The sequence below is a fragment of the Myotis myotis genome, unplaced genomic scaffold, assembly GCF_014108235.1.
Source record: "Myotis myotis isolate mMyoMyo1 unplaced genomic scaffold, mMyoMyo1.p scaffold_m19_p_17, whole genome shotgun sequence".
Lineage (NCBI taxonomy): Eukaryota > Metazoa > Chordata > Mammalia > Chiroptera > Vespertilionidae > Myotis > Myotis myotis.
The window spans coordinates 24,989,843-25,009,798 of NW_023416321.1; the positions used below are offsets into that span (position 1 = coordinate 24,989,843).

Genomic DNA, 19,956 nt, shown 5'->3' on the forward strand with positions numbered 1-19,956 from the left:
CCCATGAAAGGCCTGGGCAAACAGGAATCTCTGAATCTGAACACGGATGCCAACTTACTTGGAATGGCGAGTCGTGACATCGATAAATCCTTTGGGCCAAACACATCCATCAATAAAGAAAATGGGGCGATCTTTTTAAAAGACAAAACCCAGAAATATTTGTTTCCACATCAGAGAACCAGCAAGCTCCCTGGAAAACTCCAGCACCTGTCTCCCCGGGGCTTGCCCAACCCTTCTTGCCATCCTCTTAAGAAAGCTCAGAAACAGGTCAGGAAGATGCCTCTGACCATCATTCCATGCTCTTCTATTTCTTTAAGTGAAAAGCACTTTAAGCTGTTTTTTTCTTCCCCAAGCACTAACACTCAAACAATAAGCAAGTCTGAAAATATTTATTTACCTCTGCCGCCAATTATAAAAGACCCTGAGTGACCTCAACAACCAAAAGTCTCTAATTTACAACTAATCCCATTCCATAAATTACATCTTCCTCGACAGACCACCTAAAAACAACTTCCTGTAAACAAAGCACTCCGCTGGGCTTTTAATCTAATTAAATCCTTATTTTGCTCTTTGACTACAAGAAGCTCACATTTCCATACATGGCTCAGAAATTTTTATTTTCAAGAGATGTCGAAATAATCCCCAAGTAGGAGCCCAAAGTGGTCCTACATTCCCAGTCAATGATGAGCAGCCCCTTGCCCCGGGATGGGGGTCTGTCTCTCTGTCTGTCTGTCTGTCATTCTTGCCTCCCCCTGGCCACTTGCTCCTTCCTGGCCCCTGTGGTGTGTGGGCTCCTTACTGGCTCCTGCTCCCAGTGGCCGTTAAATAAGGAGGACAGATTGTAAACAGGTAGGAAGTAAGTGATCTCTACAACACACCGGAAGGGAGATTTAAATCCTTTGGTCAAGGAAGGTGTCACCCATTTACAGATTTCAGGACAAGTGTCTTGACTTTTCCCACCTCCTTCTTATTTAGAGTGGTTTGCGAGTCAGAGTTCCTGGAAACCCAGTTAGTCCTAAGATAATCAGGACAGGGGGTCACCCAACCTTCTTCCTGCCCAGACTTATTCTCTAGAATCAGGAATCTGTCCGCATCTATTGCTTCCCTGCTGTGTGCCTTCTTCTAGGTGCCTCTCCTCCACCCACCCCACCCCCCACCACTTTCCTCAGCACTTGCAACAAGTAATAATCAACCTTTCACAGTAACAGCCCCTCCACCCAGATTCTTCTCTCCTGGAAACATCCTGGTCACACAAATGTCCCACGAGAAAGAAAGGGCCATCACCCAGGCTGCAGAAGGTATGTGGACTTGACGTGAATCAAATCCCACTTTGCCAGTAACTGGATGCTAGGAAGACAAAACAACGTGAAGAAAAATGCATATACAAATTCAATTTATCAAATCTCCTATTTATTTTATGCAAAGTTTTTCTGGTGCTTATTAATGCCAGCTTTTCCCTCTACCATTTAATCTCTGCTTCCATTTCATTCTTGGAGGCCTGTGATTATTCTAATTCAGCATGTGGATGACTTCATTTCCGCTCAAGTACACCCAGGTCAGCTTGGAGAGAAAAGAAAGAGGAGGAGAAGAAAAATAATCAGCTAAAAGCTATTAAATATCAGCCGTGTGCCTCATGATTGGTTTTAAAGGCAGTGGTGAGGTTAGCAACAGGCAGAAACTCAACCCTTCTGCCTTTTCCTGCATATTAACATTTTTCTGGGGCTCTCACTCTGATGGCTTCGAATGCAAATAGAGGACCGACTGGCAGCCCACTTTCAGCTAATTCACAAATATCGAGTCTGAACACACAGAGCTGTAAAAATTTAGAGGGTGGTAACTTGACAAATCTGGCCATTCAACAGAAGACTAATTCTCAGTGGACAAAAGAAGGAAAGAAAAAAAAGGAGAAGAAGAAAAAAGAAAAGCATTCACGACCCATGTAATGGGGTGTCCGACTGAAGGGGTGAGGGGACGGGCAGGAATCTCCATATCAATGTTCACTCCACAAAACAATGGAATTCGATTTCTATGCCAAATCTCAATGAACCGAGCTTTCTCTTCCCTAAGAACCACTCCTTGCACCCACTGGTGCAAGCCTGAACCCTGATTTCTCAGACACTTGCAGTTCCCACTGAAGTTCATCCAGGGGAAGAAAGGCTCTCTTTCTCATGCAAACAACTCCATTGTAAGTGATGTCCTCAGAGGCTGCCAGGAGGGCTCTGGGAAGGTGAGCTGGTGGAGGGCTTCAGGCCTCCAGGCTCCCCCCGCCCTGCCTCTTAACTGCTTCCTGCCTGAGGGCCTCCTAGAAACATTAAATCATGCTAAGCCATCCTGGGAGCACAGTTACATTGCAAGGCCAGAGAAAGCTGGGGCCTGTTCCTCTACCTACTACGTATACGACCGTGGCATCTGATTCCCATCATCTCCAAGTTTTCCCAGCTTGCTCCCCAGAAGGCATCCTATTTTTCTACTTGTATTTTTAAAAACAGTTAACAGAGAAATAATGTCTGATGCATTTGCCTAACAACAGCTGGCTATATTTTATACACTAAAAGAGAAATGGGAAGTTTTCCTAGAAACCCACTGATCTATTTCAGGAGCTCCTTTTTATGGGGGGGGGGGGGGGGGGGAGAGAGAGAGAGAGAGAGAGAGAGAGAGAGAGAGAGAGAGAGAACACTCAGAAGTGAGGTTTGAGTGCTCAGTCTATTTCCAACACCACTCCCTCCACCAGCTGCAGCAGCAGGGGTCGGTCTATGGAGGGAAAGTTCCCCGGGGAGAACACAGTTCTGGCAGGAAGGGTCACCTGCAGAGCCCGGGATCATATTCCCCGTGGGTACCGCCTGCCTGCTTGCTGCCACCTGGCGCACAAGGCCCAGGAGGCTGAAGCAGGCAGAGGAGCAGGATCCTCCTGTTTGCTAACTGCAACCTTCACACGCAGCCACTCTGCCAGGGGTCAGAGGGCAAGTAAAGTCCCCTCCTCGTATGACACACTTCCGAAGGGAGAGACTGACACAAACCAGACAGAGAATTAATAAAACATGAGGACAGTGTTGGCCTTGTTCAGGCTATTACAGGAAGAGAATTTAAACACAAAAGTAGCCTTCAGCCCGGCCGGCCCGGAAGGGGAGAGGCCAACGGTCCTTCCTGGTCCACTCTAAGTCATAATTCAGGGTCTGAGGAACATCAAAGCTCCCAGAGCCACAGCGCGCAGATGACAGGCGAGGCCTGGGCCGCCGGCCGCCTCGCCGTCAGTCCACCTGCACAAACCACTTCAGAAGACAAACGCCTCCTGGGAGCCTGGATGCCCACAAAGAGCAGACGGGACTTTTGTTTTCCATGCCTGATCGGAGAGAAGCGCGCACTGCACAGAGCTCCGTTCACCCACCGCAAACACTGGCAAGCAATACAATGTTACCTGGGATCACAGTCCACTCTCGGGGACAGCGTAACTTGCTTATTTATTTTCTCACGACTCTGTAGCCTTTCTAACCTTTTTATTCTAGATCTTACTCTCCTCACACATACAGTATCAAAAGGAATGTCTGAGCAGCGGGGTGGACGCCACCATCGGGCCTGCACGTAAAACCTGAGCTGAAACTAGCAGGTGTCACACACAAGCGGAATAAATAAGGCCTCGCTGTATGAAAAAGCCAATTCATTCTGGTTTTCCATTTTTCTCTTCCCAAAAGCTTTCACACACCATTCTCTGTAACTCAAGTTAACTTTTATCGGCCCCCACACAACCCCAATCCAACAAAAAGACTCCAAGGACCCTTTTCACCTCGTTTTCACGGGCTCCCCTTTGATGAGACCTAAAGGGCTGTAACTTCCCAAGCCGGTCACTTTAAGGCCTTATTTTCCCATCTACCATAATGCGGGGCTGGCCCAGGAAGGGGTTAAAGCTCTCATGTCAAACCACCAATTCAGGCACTGGCCCAGAAGGGACATGGGAACCAGGGCAGCGAGTGATAAAGGCCGGATTGTAGCAGCTCACTGAATTGGAAATGACTTGTAGGCCTAATGAAACAGAACTCTGGCAGTAAAACAGAATGAAAGGAATGAGACAATAAAAGGCTGGAACAAAGGGTGCAGAGTCGGTTCAGCTTAGCAAAATAAGCTCACTTTGTTGGTGGGGAAAGCCAAAGCCGATTAGGGTAAACCAATGACTAAGCGTAAGTCTTCCAAACTAATTACACAGTTCACCATGTGAAGTATAATTGGGAGCCTCCAGATTCGGCCGCTTTGCTTTCACCGGAGTTACATAAAGTGCGAATCACCTCGCGAGCGCGCACCGAGAGGCCCTATCATTGAGGTGAACGTTGAAAGGTGCAGGACTGCTCCATCCGGGACGCAGCCGAGAATTCATTACGTTTAAAGGCCTCTTTTTGATCTCCCAAATCCTATAAGTGAGAATTTAAGAAGCTGGTACTTGAAGGAGGGGCTCAAAGGGGAGAAGGAGGAAACCCATGCACATGGACTTTCTTTGATCCCAGTGCTTTTTAATTACCAAGCTGGGTTATTCAGGATGGAGGTGTGGGGAGAGCAGTGGCAGGCAGCACAATGAATCGGCAAAGGCCTGGATGTGCACATCTAGAGCATCATTGACGTGCCATTTTTTGGGATGGTCTGTATACATCATTCTTGTATGTATCAAATCATGAGCACAGATAACGTCCACTAGGAAACCTCAAGTAGTAAAATAAATTACCATATATCAACAGTCTTGACAAATGAACCGAACCCGCTCCCTCTGAGTATGGGGCTGCTTAGGGTAAAATGGGAGGTGAGGTTTAATAAACAGCAAAAAGAGGTGAGGGCTAGATTGTGCAAAAAGGAGTGGGCTGTGTGATCCTGGACAACTTACTGACCTTTCTCAGCATCAGTTTTGTCATCTGCATGACAGATGTCCTACCTACCTTGACCGACAGCCTTGGAAATCAGATTTTAAAAGGCATTTTAAAACTAAGCACAAAGCACACATCCCTCTAATTCAGAAACATCAACTCAAGGAATCTTCATAATAGAATCTGAACTTCACAAATTCTGGGTCTTTGTCAATTTAGATCTAGCATGTGTAAGAGGGAGTTGGAAATACTCTACATTCTGCTGGATCTTACTCAGAGGATGAAGATTCCCATTTCTAAACAGCAGCTGTTTCCGAACAGAGCATCCTCAGCGTCCCCGCATCTGAAGCCCAGCAATGAACTCAGCCACCCTGATGACTGTGTGGCTTATTATATCATGCTCATTACTCTATTGATAATACCGTGTTTGGGTTACAGTCTTTAGATATCTACCTATCCACCTAAGTATGTGCAAACACTTTCTAATTTATTGAATTTTCAAGCTTGAAACCAATCTTAAGAATACGCTAGTCCACGGGCTGGCAAACTATGGCCCACAGGCCAAATGCGGCCCACCACCTGTATTTGTTAAGTAAAGTTTTATTGAAACACAGCAACACCCAATTCTTTGCTATGGCTGTTTCTCCACACAACAGCAGAAGTGAGTAGCTGTGGCAGAGACTATAAAATGTTTACTTTCTGACCATGACGACTCTTACAATCCCTTCCCTCAGTGAGAAACTGAGGCCAGGAAGGAAACGGCTTGTTCAGGTACCACAGTGGGGTCAGACCCAGCACCAGGGCTTGGAATAACTTCTACCTCCCCTCTGTCCAAAGACAACACCAGAACAGCCACCCAGAAGGTGGGGGTGGCCATCCAAGTTAGCCGAGACCTTAGGCCAATGGCCATACTTCATGATCTCATCTTAAATATAAACAAGTAACAACATCCCTAATCTGGGGTGGGGCTGGGGGTAGATCTTCTAGGAGAAAGGTAGGAGAAAAGCACAAAAGGGTTTACAGGCCTCCAATTTGAGTTATTTAAAGCTCTCGGTGTGTCATTCCACACCCACTCCACTTACAGTAATGACATATTTAAACTCCTTAGCTCAGCCCCACAGTAGCAGTCTTAGCCATCTTGATTGCCACCTGAAATAAACAGTTGAAGCAGCTGCCACCTTGGGCAAGAAGGGATGCGGGAGAGGAGAGAGGAATGACAGTGAGGGAAACTGAAAAAGAGAACAACAAAATCTGAATGGAACCTGGAGAAGGATGGAAAGTTCTAGACTTGGCCCTAACCGGTTTGGCTCAGTGGAGAGAGCATCGGCCTGCGGACTGAGGGGTCCCAGGTTCGATTCTGGTCAAGGGCATGTACCTTGGTTGCGGGCACATCCCCAGTAGGGGGTGTGCAGGAGGCAGCTGATCGATGTTTCTCTCTCATCGATGTTTCTAACTCTCTACCCCTCTTCCTTCCTCTCTGTAAAAAATCAATAAAATAGATTTTTTTTAAAAAAGTAAGTTCTAGACTCGGAGGAAGAGGAGGGAGGGTGTGAGTTCTGGCTGTTATACTGCCTTACCTGGGTGATCTAGCTGTGACTTAACCTCTCTGACCCTTGCTGTCCACCTTCTGCAAATGGGCTGATGATACCAAAACCCACTGAGCAGATGGAATGAGGCAATGCACGTGCAGGTACCCAGCACTGCCCGGGGCACACGAGAGGGCACAAGCTTTCCCTTTGCTCTGCATCTCCCTTCCCTACATCCTATGGCTCTATCAGCAGAGAATGGGGCCCAGAGTTCAGGTTCTGCTATCAGACAAGCCTGGAGGGGGAGTCTGCATCCCACTCTATCTTTCAGGGGGCTGTGACCTTTAGTCAAAGACTTAATAATCTACAAATTGGGCAGCAGCCCCACCAGCCTCCTGGAGAAAAAGTAAATGATGTAAAATAAGTCAATGGCTTGACCCAGTATCCAACACTTAGTATGAACTCACTACATAATAAAGTTACTCTCCCTAATTTGCAATAAACCAACTGAAAAGAGCCCCAAACAACTTTACAGAGTCAGGAACATGTGTATGTATACTTCGTGTGTGTGTGTGTGTGTGTGTGTGTGTGTGTGTGAGAGAGAGAGAGAGAGAGAGAGAGAGAGAGAGAGAGAGAGAGTGTGTGTGTGTGTGTGTGTGTGAGAGTGTGTGTGTGTGTGTGTGTGTGTGTGTGTCCCCTACTTCCTTCATCCAGAATACAAACCACTGAAGGGTAGATCAGTCTGCCAACTTACCCGTCACCTCCCGTCAAGCCTGCTGGATTTACTCTGCCCCAAGGCCCACATCAAAGTATCCCTCCTTTGATCATCTAGATTCAGCTGAATTATTCCAGGATCCTGAGAGGTGAGGGTCCGACCCAAGGGGACACCAACGTAATACCAGCCGCCAGACAAAGGAGGAATGAGCTGTTCTGAAGACAGACCCAGATGATACACAGAGCAAATGTATGAAACAAGCTACTAAAACACGAGCACAGAGTGTTATGGGTTTGATACATTCAAAATCACTCTAGCCTTTTTATTTAAAATATATTGTTATTGATTTCAGAGATGAAGGGAGAGGGAGAGAGAGAGTTGTTTACATCGATAATGAGAGAGAATCACTGATCGGCTGCCTTCTACACACCTCCTAGTGGCGATGGAGCCTGCAACCCAGGCATGTGCCCTGACCAGGAATCGAACCGAGACCTCCTGATTCACAGGTCAACACTCAAACACTAGGCCATGCCAGCCGGGCACCTCCCTAATCATTTAATGAAACACTTGATAAGTTTACCCATCCTGCTGGAATCCACAAATGTTCCTGCAAAATTAACTGAACGGCTTCAGACCGGGCGAGGGCCTGGCCAGCGAAGATGGTGAGGCTGCCTCCTGGGCCCAGCCAAAGCTTGCAGAGCCTCCCATTGCTGGCAGACTGGGTCACAACTGTGAGTGTTAATGAAAAAAACGACAGGAAGACAGAAAGAGAGAAAGGAAAAGAGAAAGAGAAAGAAACCAAGAGCTGGGAACGTGCAGAGATGTGCAAGCAGGAGCCTGTCAGGAATATGCTAACAGCCCATCTGGGAAGCATCAACTTCCCTGACACCACAAACAGGCCCATGAGATTCCAAGGCAGGTTATGGCTCGAAAAGCAATCCCACCTCATGTTTGCAAACACTACCCCTGGCCTGTCTGAAAGGCACAACGGTAGCAAAGAGGCTCACACTCCAGAGCCTTCCATTACGCGAGCTGGACTTGTCTCCTTTAATTATTTCCAAGCTCTCTCCCTAGTCAGGGTGGGGCTGGGCGATGAACACATCCCCCCTGGTGCTCTCAGTCCGTCTGGAAGAGAAGTATGATAATGCACAGGATCACCCCCCACCCACGCACTCAGCTATTCTTCAGAACCGGCCAGAGTGAACCAGCCCCCGACCGGCGCTGCAGACAGAGCCGCGGGGAAGGTGTCATCCATGACCGACCTGGAAGGGCAGCTCAGTGCCACTCTGAATGCAAGGCTGGGCTGGAGGAGGCTGGGTCTCTTTGTTGCATGTTCTCCCATCCATGAAGAAATTGATTAATACCAGAGACAAAAAAAAAAAATCTCCATTTAGAGGCTACATAGAGGTCAGGACACTCTTCCCAGACAGCAGCTCAGACTGGACACACCTGGGGACAGGATCATCCCTGCCCATCGCCTTGGGCAAATGAATAAGCACAGAACCTTCAGACGGGGCAGTGGGCACAGTACCTTTGTGCCACCCAAGACAAGCGTGACAGCGATTGGAGGGGTGCAGTGGGGGAAGTGAGGAAGCTTAGAACAGGGTCTCACAGATGGGGCCCTCTGCCATGTCAGCCTCTCAGCAGGGGCTGGGGGAAAAGGGGGGACACAGACACGTGCAGAAGGAACCATCTCACACCTGGCTCCCAGGATAATGCCTACAACTACGCACAGATACAGGAAGCAGAAAGCTCAGACACTTGGCCTGCCAGTCTCCTGGGACATAGGGGCCAAAGGGGTCGGTCCCCCACAAGCTGCCCTGCTGGGGCCCTGAGGCAGACGGCCGTCTGAGGCAGCATGGCATCCTTGGTAAGAGCCCACTCTCCCAGGCACCGGCTCCCCCACCGCTAGAAAGAGACCGAATCACATAAACACAGCACCAGGTTCCGCATCCTGTCTGTCTGTCGGACTCCGTCTGGCACACACACTCTCACACTCCTTTTTCTGACTGATCTGCAGCATTCCGTGTTGCTCTCAGCCGGTTCCAGCCGCACAGCCCAGGGGGTTAACTCTGCTGCTGCCTCCCAGACATTCTGACAGGTACAGGCCCAGCATCCTTCCCGGGTTTCCTTGGGCACTTGACAGGGAAGGGTTTAGCTGCAAAGGGCCCCAGGGGGCCTCCTCTCTCCGCCCGTGATTCAGAGAGGCACAGAGGAAGCCAGCCGCCTCACAGGCTTCCAGCAGCTTCTGTGGGAGCCCCTGCCCTGTGACTCAGGCCCGCATCCCTCCCAGCTTCTGCCACCGCCAGCTCCCAGCCCCGGCCCCAAGTGGCCAGCAAATGCCAGCACCACCGTGCTCAAAGGCCACTCTGTCTGCTCCTGCAGGCACGTGGGCACTGTGCCAACCGCAGGCTGGGCTCTTCCATCTCAGCTCCTGCCGAATTTCACTTCAATCTTGACGGCCAAGTTCAAGGGCACGGCTTTTGAAGGACACAGCTGTGGCAAAGGCAGGGGCCACGGCAGCCACTTCTAAGGACTGATCAAGCGCATCTGGGCACCCCGACGCACTGCCTACCTTGCCAAACTGCTCGAAATACTGCTTTACATCTTCCACCACCGTGTTCGCAGATAACCCGCCTACGAATATTTTCTTCGTTCTTGTTACCATCTGCAAGAAATAACAAGAGGCAGACATGGGTTAACCAGGTTATCTGAAGCAATGCTCGCCAAGACGTTGAAACAACCCACTTTCCACATTTCTCTAGGAAGGCAATTTTAGACAGGTCCAAGGTGCAAGAGTGGGCCCCGCAGATGTCCCGGGGTGCTGGAGACAGTCCGTCTGGAGATCTCGAGCCTCCAGGTCGCAACCCAGAGGCTCACATTTCCAAAAGGCCCAGAATGGCTCTCAGGACCCCCTTAGCCATAGTGCACAGCTTCATCCTGACGTACTGGCACAGAGAGAAAAGTCGCGAGTCAAAGCTATTTAAACCTAAGAGACATGAACAAAACAGAACTACGTGCACAAAAATCTGCTGCCCGGAAAGTACCCATAAAACCTGCCAATAAGAAAATCACACGCGATTCAAACATGTGTGGACTGTCCACACTCAGCTGTTCTGGGTGGTGGTATATGTCGGCCAACAAGACAGACACTGGCCTCACACACAAAAACCACCCTCCCAGCTCAGTCCCCAGTCCTCCTTCCTTTCTTGATTTCCCATGATTCACCCTACACACTGAGTCAAGCCCAACTCATCCCCAGGTCTCCACACCTCTGTCCACCTAAGTCCCTCTCCATGCCTAAGGCTCCCATGGCAAGTTGTGACCATCCTCCAGGATCCAATGACCTTCTCCAGAATTCAAAACACCTATACAGTTGCCCCATGCAGTGTTCTTCTTCCTCTGAATTCCCCTAACACTGTACCATCAGCCTCCCCCGGCACTCACTACATTCTACCTAGTGCTGAGGGCATCCATAACCCTGGCTTCCTCACTTCCTCCCCGAGAAGGTGGGCTCCTGATTGCTCCCGGCACCCCGCAATGCCACGTACAGGTCCAGCCGGGCACATGGAGCCCAGAAATGTCTGGTGGAAGCAAAAGTGAATGTGTGTGGCCACATTTCAGAATCCCACCAGCTCCAAAGCAAAGGAAGAAGGACGCGCAATGACATAAGCTATTCAGAGCAGCAGAGACCCACAATCTTAACAAGAAGGAGCCGGGAAGAAGAAAGAAAATAAAGTTCATTCTGAAGCCTGAGTTTAGGCTATGTGGATTTTTCTTTCTAATGTCAAATAAAAAAATTAAAGACTCAGTGGGTACAGGGTCTCGCCAGTTTGGTTGCATGTAATAAAAAGCACAATGTCTTAACTCGGGAGGAGTCCAGTCACAGTGTCTACATGTATCAAATCACCAGGTCGTATGCTGTAAATACCTGACAAAAAGGCACTGGACACCTGCTTCTGGGTCTCAGTCTGGGTGTGACCCTGGACAGGCCTCCCCCTGAGGTCTGGGTTCTGTCCTCTGCACAGTGAGGTCCTGCTCCAGGTCCTGCCTAACTCTGAACTCTCACGAACCTACACGTCTGGGCCACAACGGAGGTGGCTCCCAAGCATCGGGGAGCTCACACTTCAGCTTAGCGACCCCCAGAGGGGACGTGAGCCACCACAGCCTGCTGACTGGGCCCAAACGGGAACATCCTTGGAAAATAATGGACTTCCTGCACTATTTTAAGAGGACACTGCCCTGGCAACTTCCTGTCGGCTGTGAGAGCCAGGCCGTGGTTTGTACTTGTGTGCAGAGCTGTGATTTACTGTTCTTCATCTCCTTCAGATGAATGGGGCATAAGACGCGATCACGCATGTGAGGACAGTCTATGAAGATCCCCCCAGTGCCTACACCACCAAGCCCCAAGAACCTCTTGTTAAGTGGTGCCCCTTACTGTCCACCCGCCTCCTTATCCATCCCTTAAGTCTCTGCTGGAACACGGTCACCTTTGTGGTGAAACTCCAGCAGGCCCCTTCGGATTCAAATCTCTCCTTACACTCACTAATCGCCAGATGTTACTAACCTAACTTTCCTAATGTATTCATTCAGCAGATATATTAATTGCTAGGTACTGGACCTTACATTTTAATATAATACGGAATTTAATCCACTATAAAATGGAGATAAAATAATTAGACTACCACAAAAGGTTCCTATTAGGAATAAATTAAATAACATGTCAAAGTGCCTAGTGGGACAGCAGGTAGATACTAATAAATGGTCACTGTAACTGATTCTAACTCAATTGCTAAATGTATCCGTCAAAGCTCAGAATAAATGTGCACCAGAAAGACACCTTATACAGAAAACTTGATAAACTTACCCTCACTGCCCCCTCTCCCACTATCATTTCAAAACACCCTCATGCATCTCTACACGATTCCAGACGGGTAAAGACTCCCAATAGTTTCATTTTAGATTTTTCATTCATTTTTTTTTTTAACCCCAGCCAAGTAACTAAATATCTAAAAAGAAACACTAATGTGATTTAAGAACATGCGCAAGTGGAGTGTTTGACGTAAAGAAACGCTGGGGAGGCACTCATGGTCTCACCCACACATTGTCTAGAGCAGGTGGGTACAGAGCAGGCCTTATTTATACTCCAAATGTGCACATGGACCCGGAAAATTAAACAGTCAGCGTGTCTTCATTCCAAATAACATGAATCAACAGAATGCTCATTCCCCAGTAACTGGTTAAATGGAAAGGTCCCCTTTTGCAGCCTCCACTGTTGCCTCAGCCGTAAACTTGCCAAGACTCGGAGTCCTAAACACTGGGGCAGACACCCAGCTATAAATCTATGCAGTCCTAAAAAAATATTTAAAACACTTTTTTTTTTCAAAGAAAGATGAGAAATCCCAGGCCCCAGCCAACGGGGCAAAGTATTCAAGTTACTAAAACATCCTCTCCGGGAACCAGCTCAGCTACGGTGATGGCTCCCACTCTGCAGCAAACACTAAAAGGAAGCTGGTTTAATCAAAGCCTTCCGAACGTGAAAAGGCCAGTGGGAAGATGTGCAACACTCGGTTAGCTGCTCACCGATGCCTGGGCTGCAGGAGAGAGGAGCATGGCTGGGGGCAGCAGGGCTGTGTGTGTGACCTCTCCCACCTGGGGCGCGCAGGGAGGAAGGGGGGCGATTTGCTTGGGGAGTCCTGGTGGCACCACTGCTAAATGGACTGTGCACTGTTTGAGGGTTTGCATCCTGGAGAGGGACTCGGGAAGCAAGCAAGGACTCTAGAATCACACATTTTCCCTCCATTCCCCCTGCATCTCCACAGCCGCCAAGGAGGACTGGGCAGGAAGGGGACAGGGCGGGGATGTTGTGTCCAGGTTCTCGGGGGACAAAATGGAGGTCCTCAAATTCTCATCAATAGTAGCCAATTTTCTGTGAGTGTGTGTGTATGTGTGTGTATGGGGGTAACTCTAATCCCAATACTTGAGTCTTAGCTTCTATTTGCCCCAGGAACCATCTGGTACCCCCAGAACTTTAACCCTCTTCTGATCTTGGACACAGTGAGCAGGACAAGTTACCCACTGCTCCCTGACTCTAGTCTGTACATTATAAAAAAAAATCCTCTCCACCCACAACGCAGACACAGAGCCACCTGTGTCGTCTTCCTGTGTGAGCCCGCTGGGTAACCGTTTCCTAACCCACAGCCTTCACACCGACGCGGCACTTAACCACACAAGGTGGGGGAAGCCAGGCGCTGCACACCCGGCCTGCTCAGCCGGCCTGCGTGGCCCCCGGGGTGCACCTGGATGGAAAGAGCTGCCCATCTGTTCCAGAGAGAGAGCACAGCCCAAAACCCATTAGGAAACTCATCTTAGATTTCCTTGGCTTTGAGTTCTTGGTGGAGGGGTTGCAGAAAACACTTCAGTGTGCAAATGCTTCCCACTCTTAAAGACACCAGATACCCACCAGGAGCCCTGCACCTCTGGGGGACAGCCTGCCCTCAACAGATGCCCTCCTGTGGTGTAAGGCAGCACTCCGGGAAGTGGTGTGTGTGTGTGTGTGTGTGTGTGCGCACGCACGTGTGTGTGCACAAACATGTGTGTGTGCACATGCACGTGCACAGACGTGTGTGCATGCACACGTGTACGTGTGTGTGTGTGTGTGTGTGTGTGTGTGTGTGTGTGTGTGTGTGTGAGACACATAGGGAAGTGGGGAGTGTTCAGACTCACAACTCAACGCTGCAGTCTTGCATCTAGACCCATAATTTAACTAAACAGCACTGCTCTCTCCACAAACCTCTTGGCTCCACAAAGAAAACCCCAGCACCATTCCAGTTCAGAAAATTGCTGTTTACATGACAGAACTGGCCGACGCCAGCTGCTAACTGGAGTTGCCTAGAACATGCCATCTTCCTGCCTCTGACCTGAGAGCTGGCTTTTTTTTTTTTTTTCAAAGTCATACATTCCCTTTTTAAAAATGTGTGGCCATCTGAAATGGTCCCTCCGAGAGGGGCCCGTGGTTGTATTTTTATAAAAATAGGATAAAGCAGGTGTGTGTGTATTCAGAGTGTGGGGTGAAAAGAGAAATTACACTTAAAATGAGACTGAAGGAGAAAACTTAGCTCCAACAACAGCACTAGCCCCAAAATATTAGTTGTCACACAAGAAAACAACAGCAAATATTTCTTAATCTTGACAAATGCATGGGAAGGCAGGAAACAGCTTGGGGGAGCGTTGAGTGGGTACGAGACAGGTCTGGAGAAATTGTCAGCTCTTGCCATCATCATGTTCCTGAAAAGAGTTCAAATTCCTCTGCAACAAATGAGCCATGCTCACTGCCCAGGAACACAGGCACGTTGACCAGTGCTCTCTCATCTCTGGGAATCCCAAGGTGAGAGAACCCAGGAAAGATGCTAGAATTCTGGTGCTGGGTGGACTGGACTGTCCACCATCCCATAATGCAGATGGAAAAATCAAGTCCCGGTGGGATGACTCAGGTGATAGTTAAGCCAAGGCAGAGTGACAGGGGTTAAGTTGGCCAATATCATGTGGTTTCATCCCAGATTCTGAATTTGGTGAGCACGTGGCTGTCCTGTGTCACTCTGCATTTGAGAATTAAACCCCATCTTTATGTGGCAAAGTTCTATCCAGGCTGACCAACATCACTGCAGTCCTAACTCCAAGGCTCCACTCCTTAAGGTGTTTCTTCCAAGGGGCCTATCCTCCAAAATTCCTAAGTTCTCCTAGTTCCTCTCTCATCCTTCTGTCCTTCCACTAGGCTGCCACCACCACCACCACGCCTACCACCATCACATCTGAATCAAGTGGCAACACTCACTTAACATACAAAACCAGAATACAGGTCAGGTATGGGGATCTTCTCCAAATGGTTCCAGAATCACAGGTGGGAAAGAGACTGTAGCAAGCTGACGACAGTCCTCACCAAAATTCATGTCCATGTGGAACCTCAGAATGTGATCTTACCTGAAAATAGGTTCTTTGCAGACGTAATTAAGTAAAATATCTTGAGATGAAATCACCCTGGATATAGGGTGGGCCTTAAATCCAATGACAGGTGTCCTTATGAGAAGAGGAAAGGGGACACAAAGAAGAAGGTCATGTGAAGATGGATGCAGAAACTGGAGTGATGTGTCTACAAAGCAAGGGATGCTAAGAACTGCCAGCCGCTCCCAGAAGGTAGGAGAGAGGCTTGGGATAGTGTCGCCCTCAGAGCCTCCAGAACGCTCTGCCAACACCTGCATACAGGCTCCTAGGCTACTGAACTGTGGAGAACACACTTCTGTTGTTTCCACCACCCAGTGTGTGGCCATGGGTCACAGCAGCCCTTGGAAACTAACACAGAGACCTCCTAGGGAGATGCCCCAGGGCACCACGGCCTCGGCCTCCCCTTTTCTTGGTGACAGTGCACTGACAGTCCACATGGAAGCCAGTCTGGCAGTTCCTCCGATGATTAAACATAGGGTTACTAGATGACCCAACAATTCCGCTCTTAGTGTATACCCAAGAGAAACTGAAACATGCGTCTACCCAAAACCTTTCACACACAATCTTCACAGCAGCATTGTTCATAACGGCCAAAAAACGGAACGACCCAAATGTTCATCAATGGACGAGTGGAGGCAGCAAATGTGATGCATCTGCACAATGCAGTATTGTTCAGCCACAAAAGGAATGCAGCACTGACACATGCAGTACCACAAGGCTGAGCCTTGAAAACGTTATGCTAAGTGAAAGAAGTCAGTCATAAAAGACCATATATTATATGGTTCCATTCACAGAATGTTCATAACGGGGAACTCTAGAGAGGCAGAAAGCACATTAGGGGTTGTTTAGGGCTGGAGGAGAGGGAGGGGGGTGATGGCTTAAAGGAGTGATGGGGTTTCTTTTTGAGGTGATGAAAATGCTCTAAAATTGACTATGGTGATGGGTGCACACATCTGTGAATATACTAAAAACCACTGAACTGTATACGCTTTAAATGGGTAAATTATATGGAATGTGAATTATATCTCAATAAAGCTGGGGATTTTTCCTAACAGCCAAAAAGATCCCTAAGTTGAGAGTCTGAATGCAAAAGGGGCTTAAGATAAAGCCAAGTGCGCAAGACCGTGTGCTCTCCGAGGCTTCATCCGCCAGCTAATTCCATGGGCCTCGATGCACCCACAGTTGACCACTGCACAAAGGTGAAACAATTTCTGATGCTGCCAACTGCAGACATTAATTTAACTTCAGAGGAAGCTAATTATAAATATAACCCCAAATGTTTCTCAGAGTACTCTCTCCGTGTCTATAGCTATTAGCCGGAGAGCACAAGGGTTCAGACTACAATTTGGCAGTCCCTCTAAATAGCTTTAAAATTGGAAGGAAAAAAAATACCCTTCCTCTATATGGTGCTAGAATATAATTTACACACAATTATCCAACATAGGTTACAGCATTACCACTGGTTAAAACAACAGTAACTCACCGAAAGGAGAAGGTGATCTTGTAATGAAATGATCAGGCTGCTGCAGCAGGGAGCTCAGACTCCCCACCCTCATCTCTGAGCCCTCTGCCTGGCTCCCTCTGAGGCTAATTTAAAAAATACTACTTCCTCTTACCCTTGGGGAAAAAGTTGCAGCTGGCAAGGCTGACCTGTCCACAGATTGGTATCTGAGAGTAATATCCTAGACTGTGCCACTCAGGCTGGGGCTGGGGGAGGTAACAGAAAAAGGTGCAGAGATGGAGTGTTGCCTTGGAAAGCACAGGAAATTAAGGATCGTGACCCGCGCATCAACTGATACTGAGTGAGGTGGCTGGCTGGCTGTCAGCCCAATCACAGGCACCAAGCTGCTCTGCATCCACAGGTAATTTTCCCACCACCCCATCCTTCTTGGAGCCCACTCCCCAATACTTGCCACAGATGAGTTGCACTCACTATGAGAAAGGCCCCAAAGACTCTCTCCAGTGTTCAACCAATCTGTAGATGCAATTAAAACCCATAATCTGTACAGCAGCACAATTAAGTGAGCATGCTTTACTGTTGCTCCTTGTGCCAGGAGGCTGTGCATTTCTGCACACGAACGAAGCGCCTCCTAAGCCCCAGCAAGGGAAAGGCAGCCAAAGCAGATTCTTACTAAACCTCAGAAAGAGATGGGGAGGAGGGCGGGCTGGTGGGAACTCGGGTCCTTCCATCTGTGCCTGCCGCTCCGGCCTCCGGAGCCCCATGCGCCTACCCAAAGGGGGATTCTTCTGAAGATGCGGAGGGTGACTCACGGTGAGGGGTAGGGCCCTGGAAATGGTGACACGATGGTCTCGGGCCCCTGGCTAAAGCAAAGGTCCAAGGTGATTTTGTCTTACAGAAACGATCCAAAGGAAAACACAAGTTTAAAGTATCTTCTCTCTGTCCACATAGTTTTGCATTTGCAAGCCCACCTGTGTACCCTGAGACACACTGGATAGCCGACCCTGGCTGGCCAGATGAGGTTAGGTCAAGTCTGTGAACAGTTCTGGGCTTCTCTTTTCACCTTTGAAATACGGGCATAAGACCCTGGTCTTAGTAAAACAGAGATAGCAAGCATGAAAGCATTACTCCAAAAACACAGCCCATAGGAGGCCCCAGTATCCTAAGGAAAACCAACCCGGAGCCTGTGCCTCCAACACAAGCCTTCCAGAGAGCTTCTCCCCAGCTGGAGTCCCCCCAACGCCCAGGTCCTGGCTCAGAGGTGCCTGAGCTCCTTCTCACGGGCCGGGCCAGGGTCACTGAAGCCAGCCTGTGTGCAGGTTTATGAACACACAGCCACGGCGATGAGTTCAGAGCATCTTCTCTACTTCCCAAACTGCTCTTTTCCTAAAACCTTTCAGGGCACCTGGGTAGCAACTACCAGAGAGATGGTTCCTACTCCGAGAGTGTGTGTTTCAAAGTCTCCTGGAACCTGAACTAAATACCACTCCCTTACCTGCCACCCTGGAGGGCCTCTGGGTCCTCCATGTGACGCGAGGAAACCTCAAGGGCCAGGCTGAGAAGCCATGTCTGAAAGGACGGGCAGGAGCACAGACCCTTGGTTAAGGAAAACCCAGGGTCAGGGTCCGCTGTGTCCTAGGGAAGACTGCTCAAGAGATGACTCTTAGAAGCCACCCTCTGGTAAACTGGGAGCCACCTGCGAGATGAGGCCCCTTGTCATCAGCAACAACTGAATGGCTCTTTAAGGAGAGAAAAAATAAAAACTTTGCTGTAGACAGGCTCTGAAGCCAAGGTGCCCCACCCCCCAAACCCTCCAGTTGATTTCATGAAAAGAACGAAATGGCAGCCTTAACCCTTAGCCTTGATTACCACCATTAACATATTTTAGATGCACATGGCAATCAGTTCCTGATGAGCCAGTTCTACCTAATCCACGGAGCTCAGCCAGGTTGCAGGTTCACTGACACTCCCGCGGTACAGCGTGCTCAACCCTGCCTGCCCCGTAGAATCACCTGGGGAGTCATTAGAACCTGACACGGGGCCCCACCCTGGGGGAGTCTGCTTCCCTGGTCCATGGAGAGACCCGGGCATCGGGATTGTTTAAACATTTCCCAGAAGATTCTAATGTGCAATCAGGGCTCTATAAGAAGTCGCTCCTGCCCTCCTAGGGGAGAAAGGTGGGGGGATGGAGACCTCAACAAAGCAAAGGTTCTTTTTCATTATTACCATACTGAGCAGAGGAGGGGGGAAAGCCACGGAAGAGTGGAGGAGCCCGGGATTGAGTCCCAGCGCGGCCACTTACCTAGCTGTGTAATATTAGGTGAGTCATGCGTAAAGTGGGGGCAATACCGATATGTCACAGAGCTGCTGTAAGCATCACAAGGGATAAGTATATACAAGCACCTGGCACACAGTAGGTGCTCAAAAAAAATGTGTGCTGAGTCCCAGAAGAACGAGAATGATGATCAAGAGGGTAAGAGAAGATAAACTGCAGAGGACTGTGTCTGGTGGCTAGCCGCAGGCATTCATTCATTCTCTCATCAACTGTGTTTTGAGGCTAGCCGCAGGCATTCATTCATTCTCTCATCAACTGTGTTTTGAGGACCTACTATGTGCCAACCACTGGGCTAGGCTCTGTGGAATAAGACCAGGTTTCTGTATCAAAAGTGCTTATGGTCAAGTAAAAAGCTGTGTTATTATAGCATGGTGGGGTTGAGGGTACAGGGCTGGGCATGGCTTCAAGGGGGGCTTGGAGGTCAACAGGAGGCAGCCAGGAAAGGAAGTGAAGAAGGGCCTCTCCAGCAGAGGCTGTGGCATCTTCCACGTTGGCTGAAGGGTTGCACGTGGATCTGAAAGACCACAGCACAAGGTGTCGACGGGATGCAAGGAGGAGAGGGGCTGGGCAGGGAGGTCATGCCAGGGAGGCAAGGGAAACCTTCACAGGATTTAAACAGGGGAGCAACTCTTCAATCGGGCCATTAAAGACAAAAGCAGGGACACTATGGGGGTGGTGTCACCTGAATGCTTACATGTTGGCAAGGAGGCACAGGCAAGAGCAGCTACAAAGCATGAACTGGGAAGAAGGTACCTATACACCAGTCCTAGTGACCAGTGTGTGGCCTGGTATCAGCCCCCCCATCACCAGGCCCCTCCCTGCTCTGCCATAGTACTGTTCCAGAAACATCCATGGGGTGGGAGGGAATGTGGGGGCAGGTGGAGGAGGCATAAGGAGAGATAAGCACATTGCACTCTTGGCGTGGTCGTCTTCGGAAACACTCAGCCATCTGTTAGGTCATAAATTTTATCTGTCAAGAAAAAAGTCAAGCCCCCCTATCCCCCAGCATGTGCTGGTCTGGCCCCCTGCCACCTGCCACAAGCAACTTCCTTTGAGGGAAGAGGAGGGACCCAAAG

At 49.2% G+C, this 19,956-nt stretch overlaps 1 protein-coding gene across 9 annotated transcripts in view; it reads right to left on the reverse strand.

Annotated features, from left to right (window-relative positions):
* MSI2 (musashi RNA binding protein 2) overlaps positions 1 to 19,956 on the reverse strand; it is a 355,927-nt gene that overhangs the window by 224,157 nt on the left and 111,814 nt on the right. For all 9 annotated transcript variants that reach the window (XM_036340471.1, XM_036340468.1, XM_036340473.1 and 6 more), the window contains exon 6: positions 9,661 to 9,753. In XM_036340471.1, coding sequence (XP_036196364.1) covers positions 9,661 to 9,753 — 93 coding nt within the window. The remainder of the gene's footprint in view (positions 1 to 9,660; positions 9,754 to 19,956) is intronic.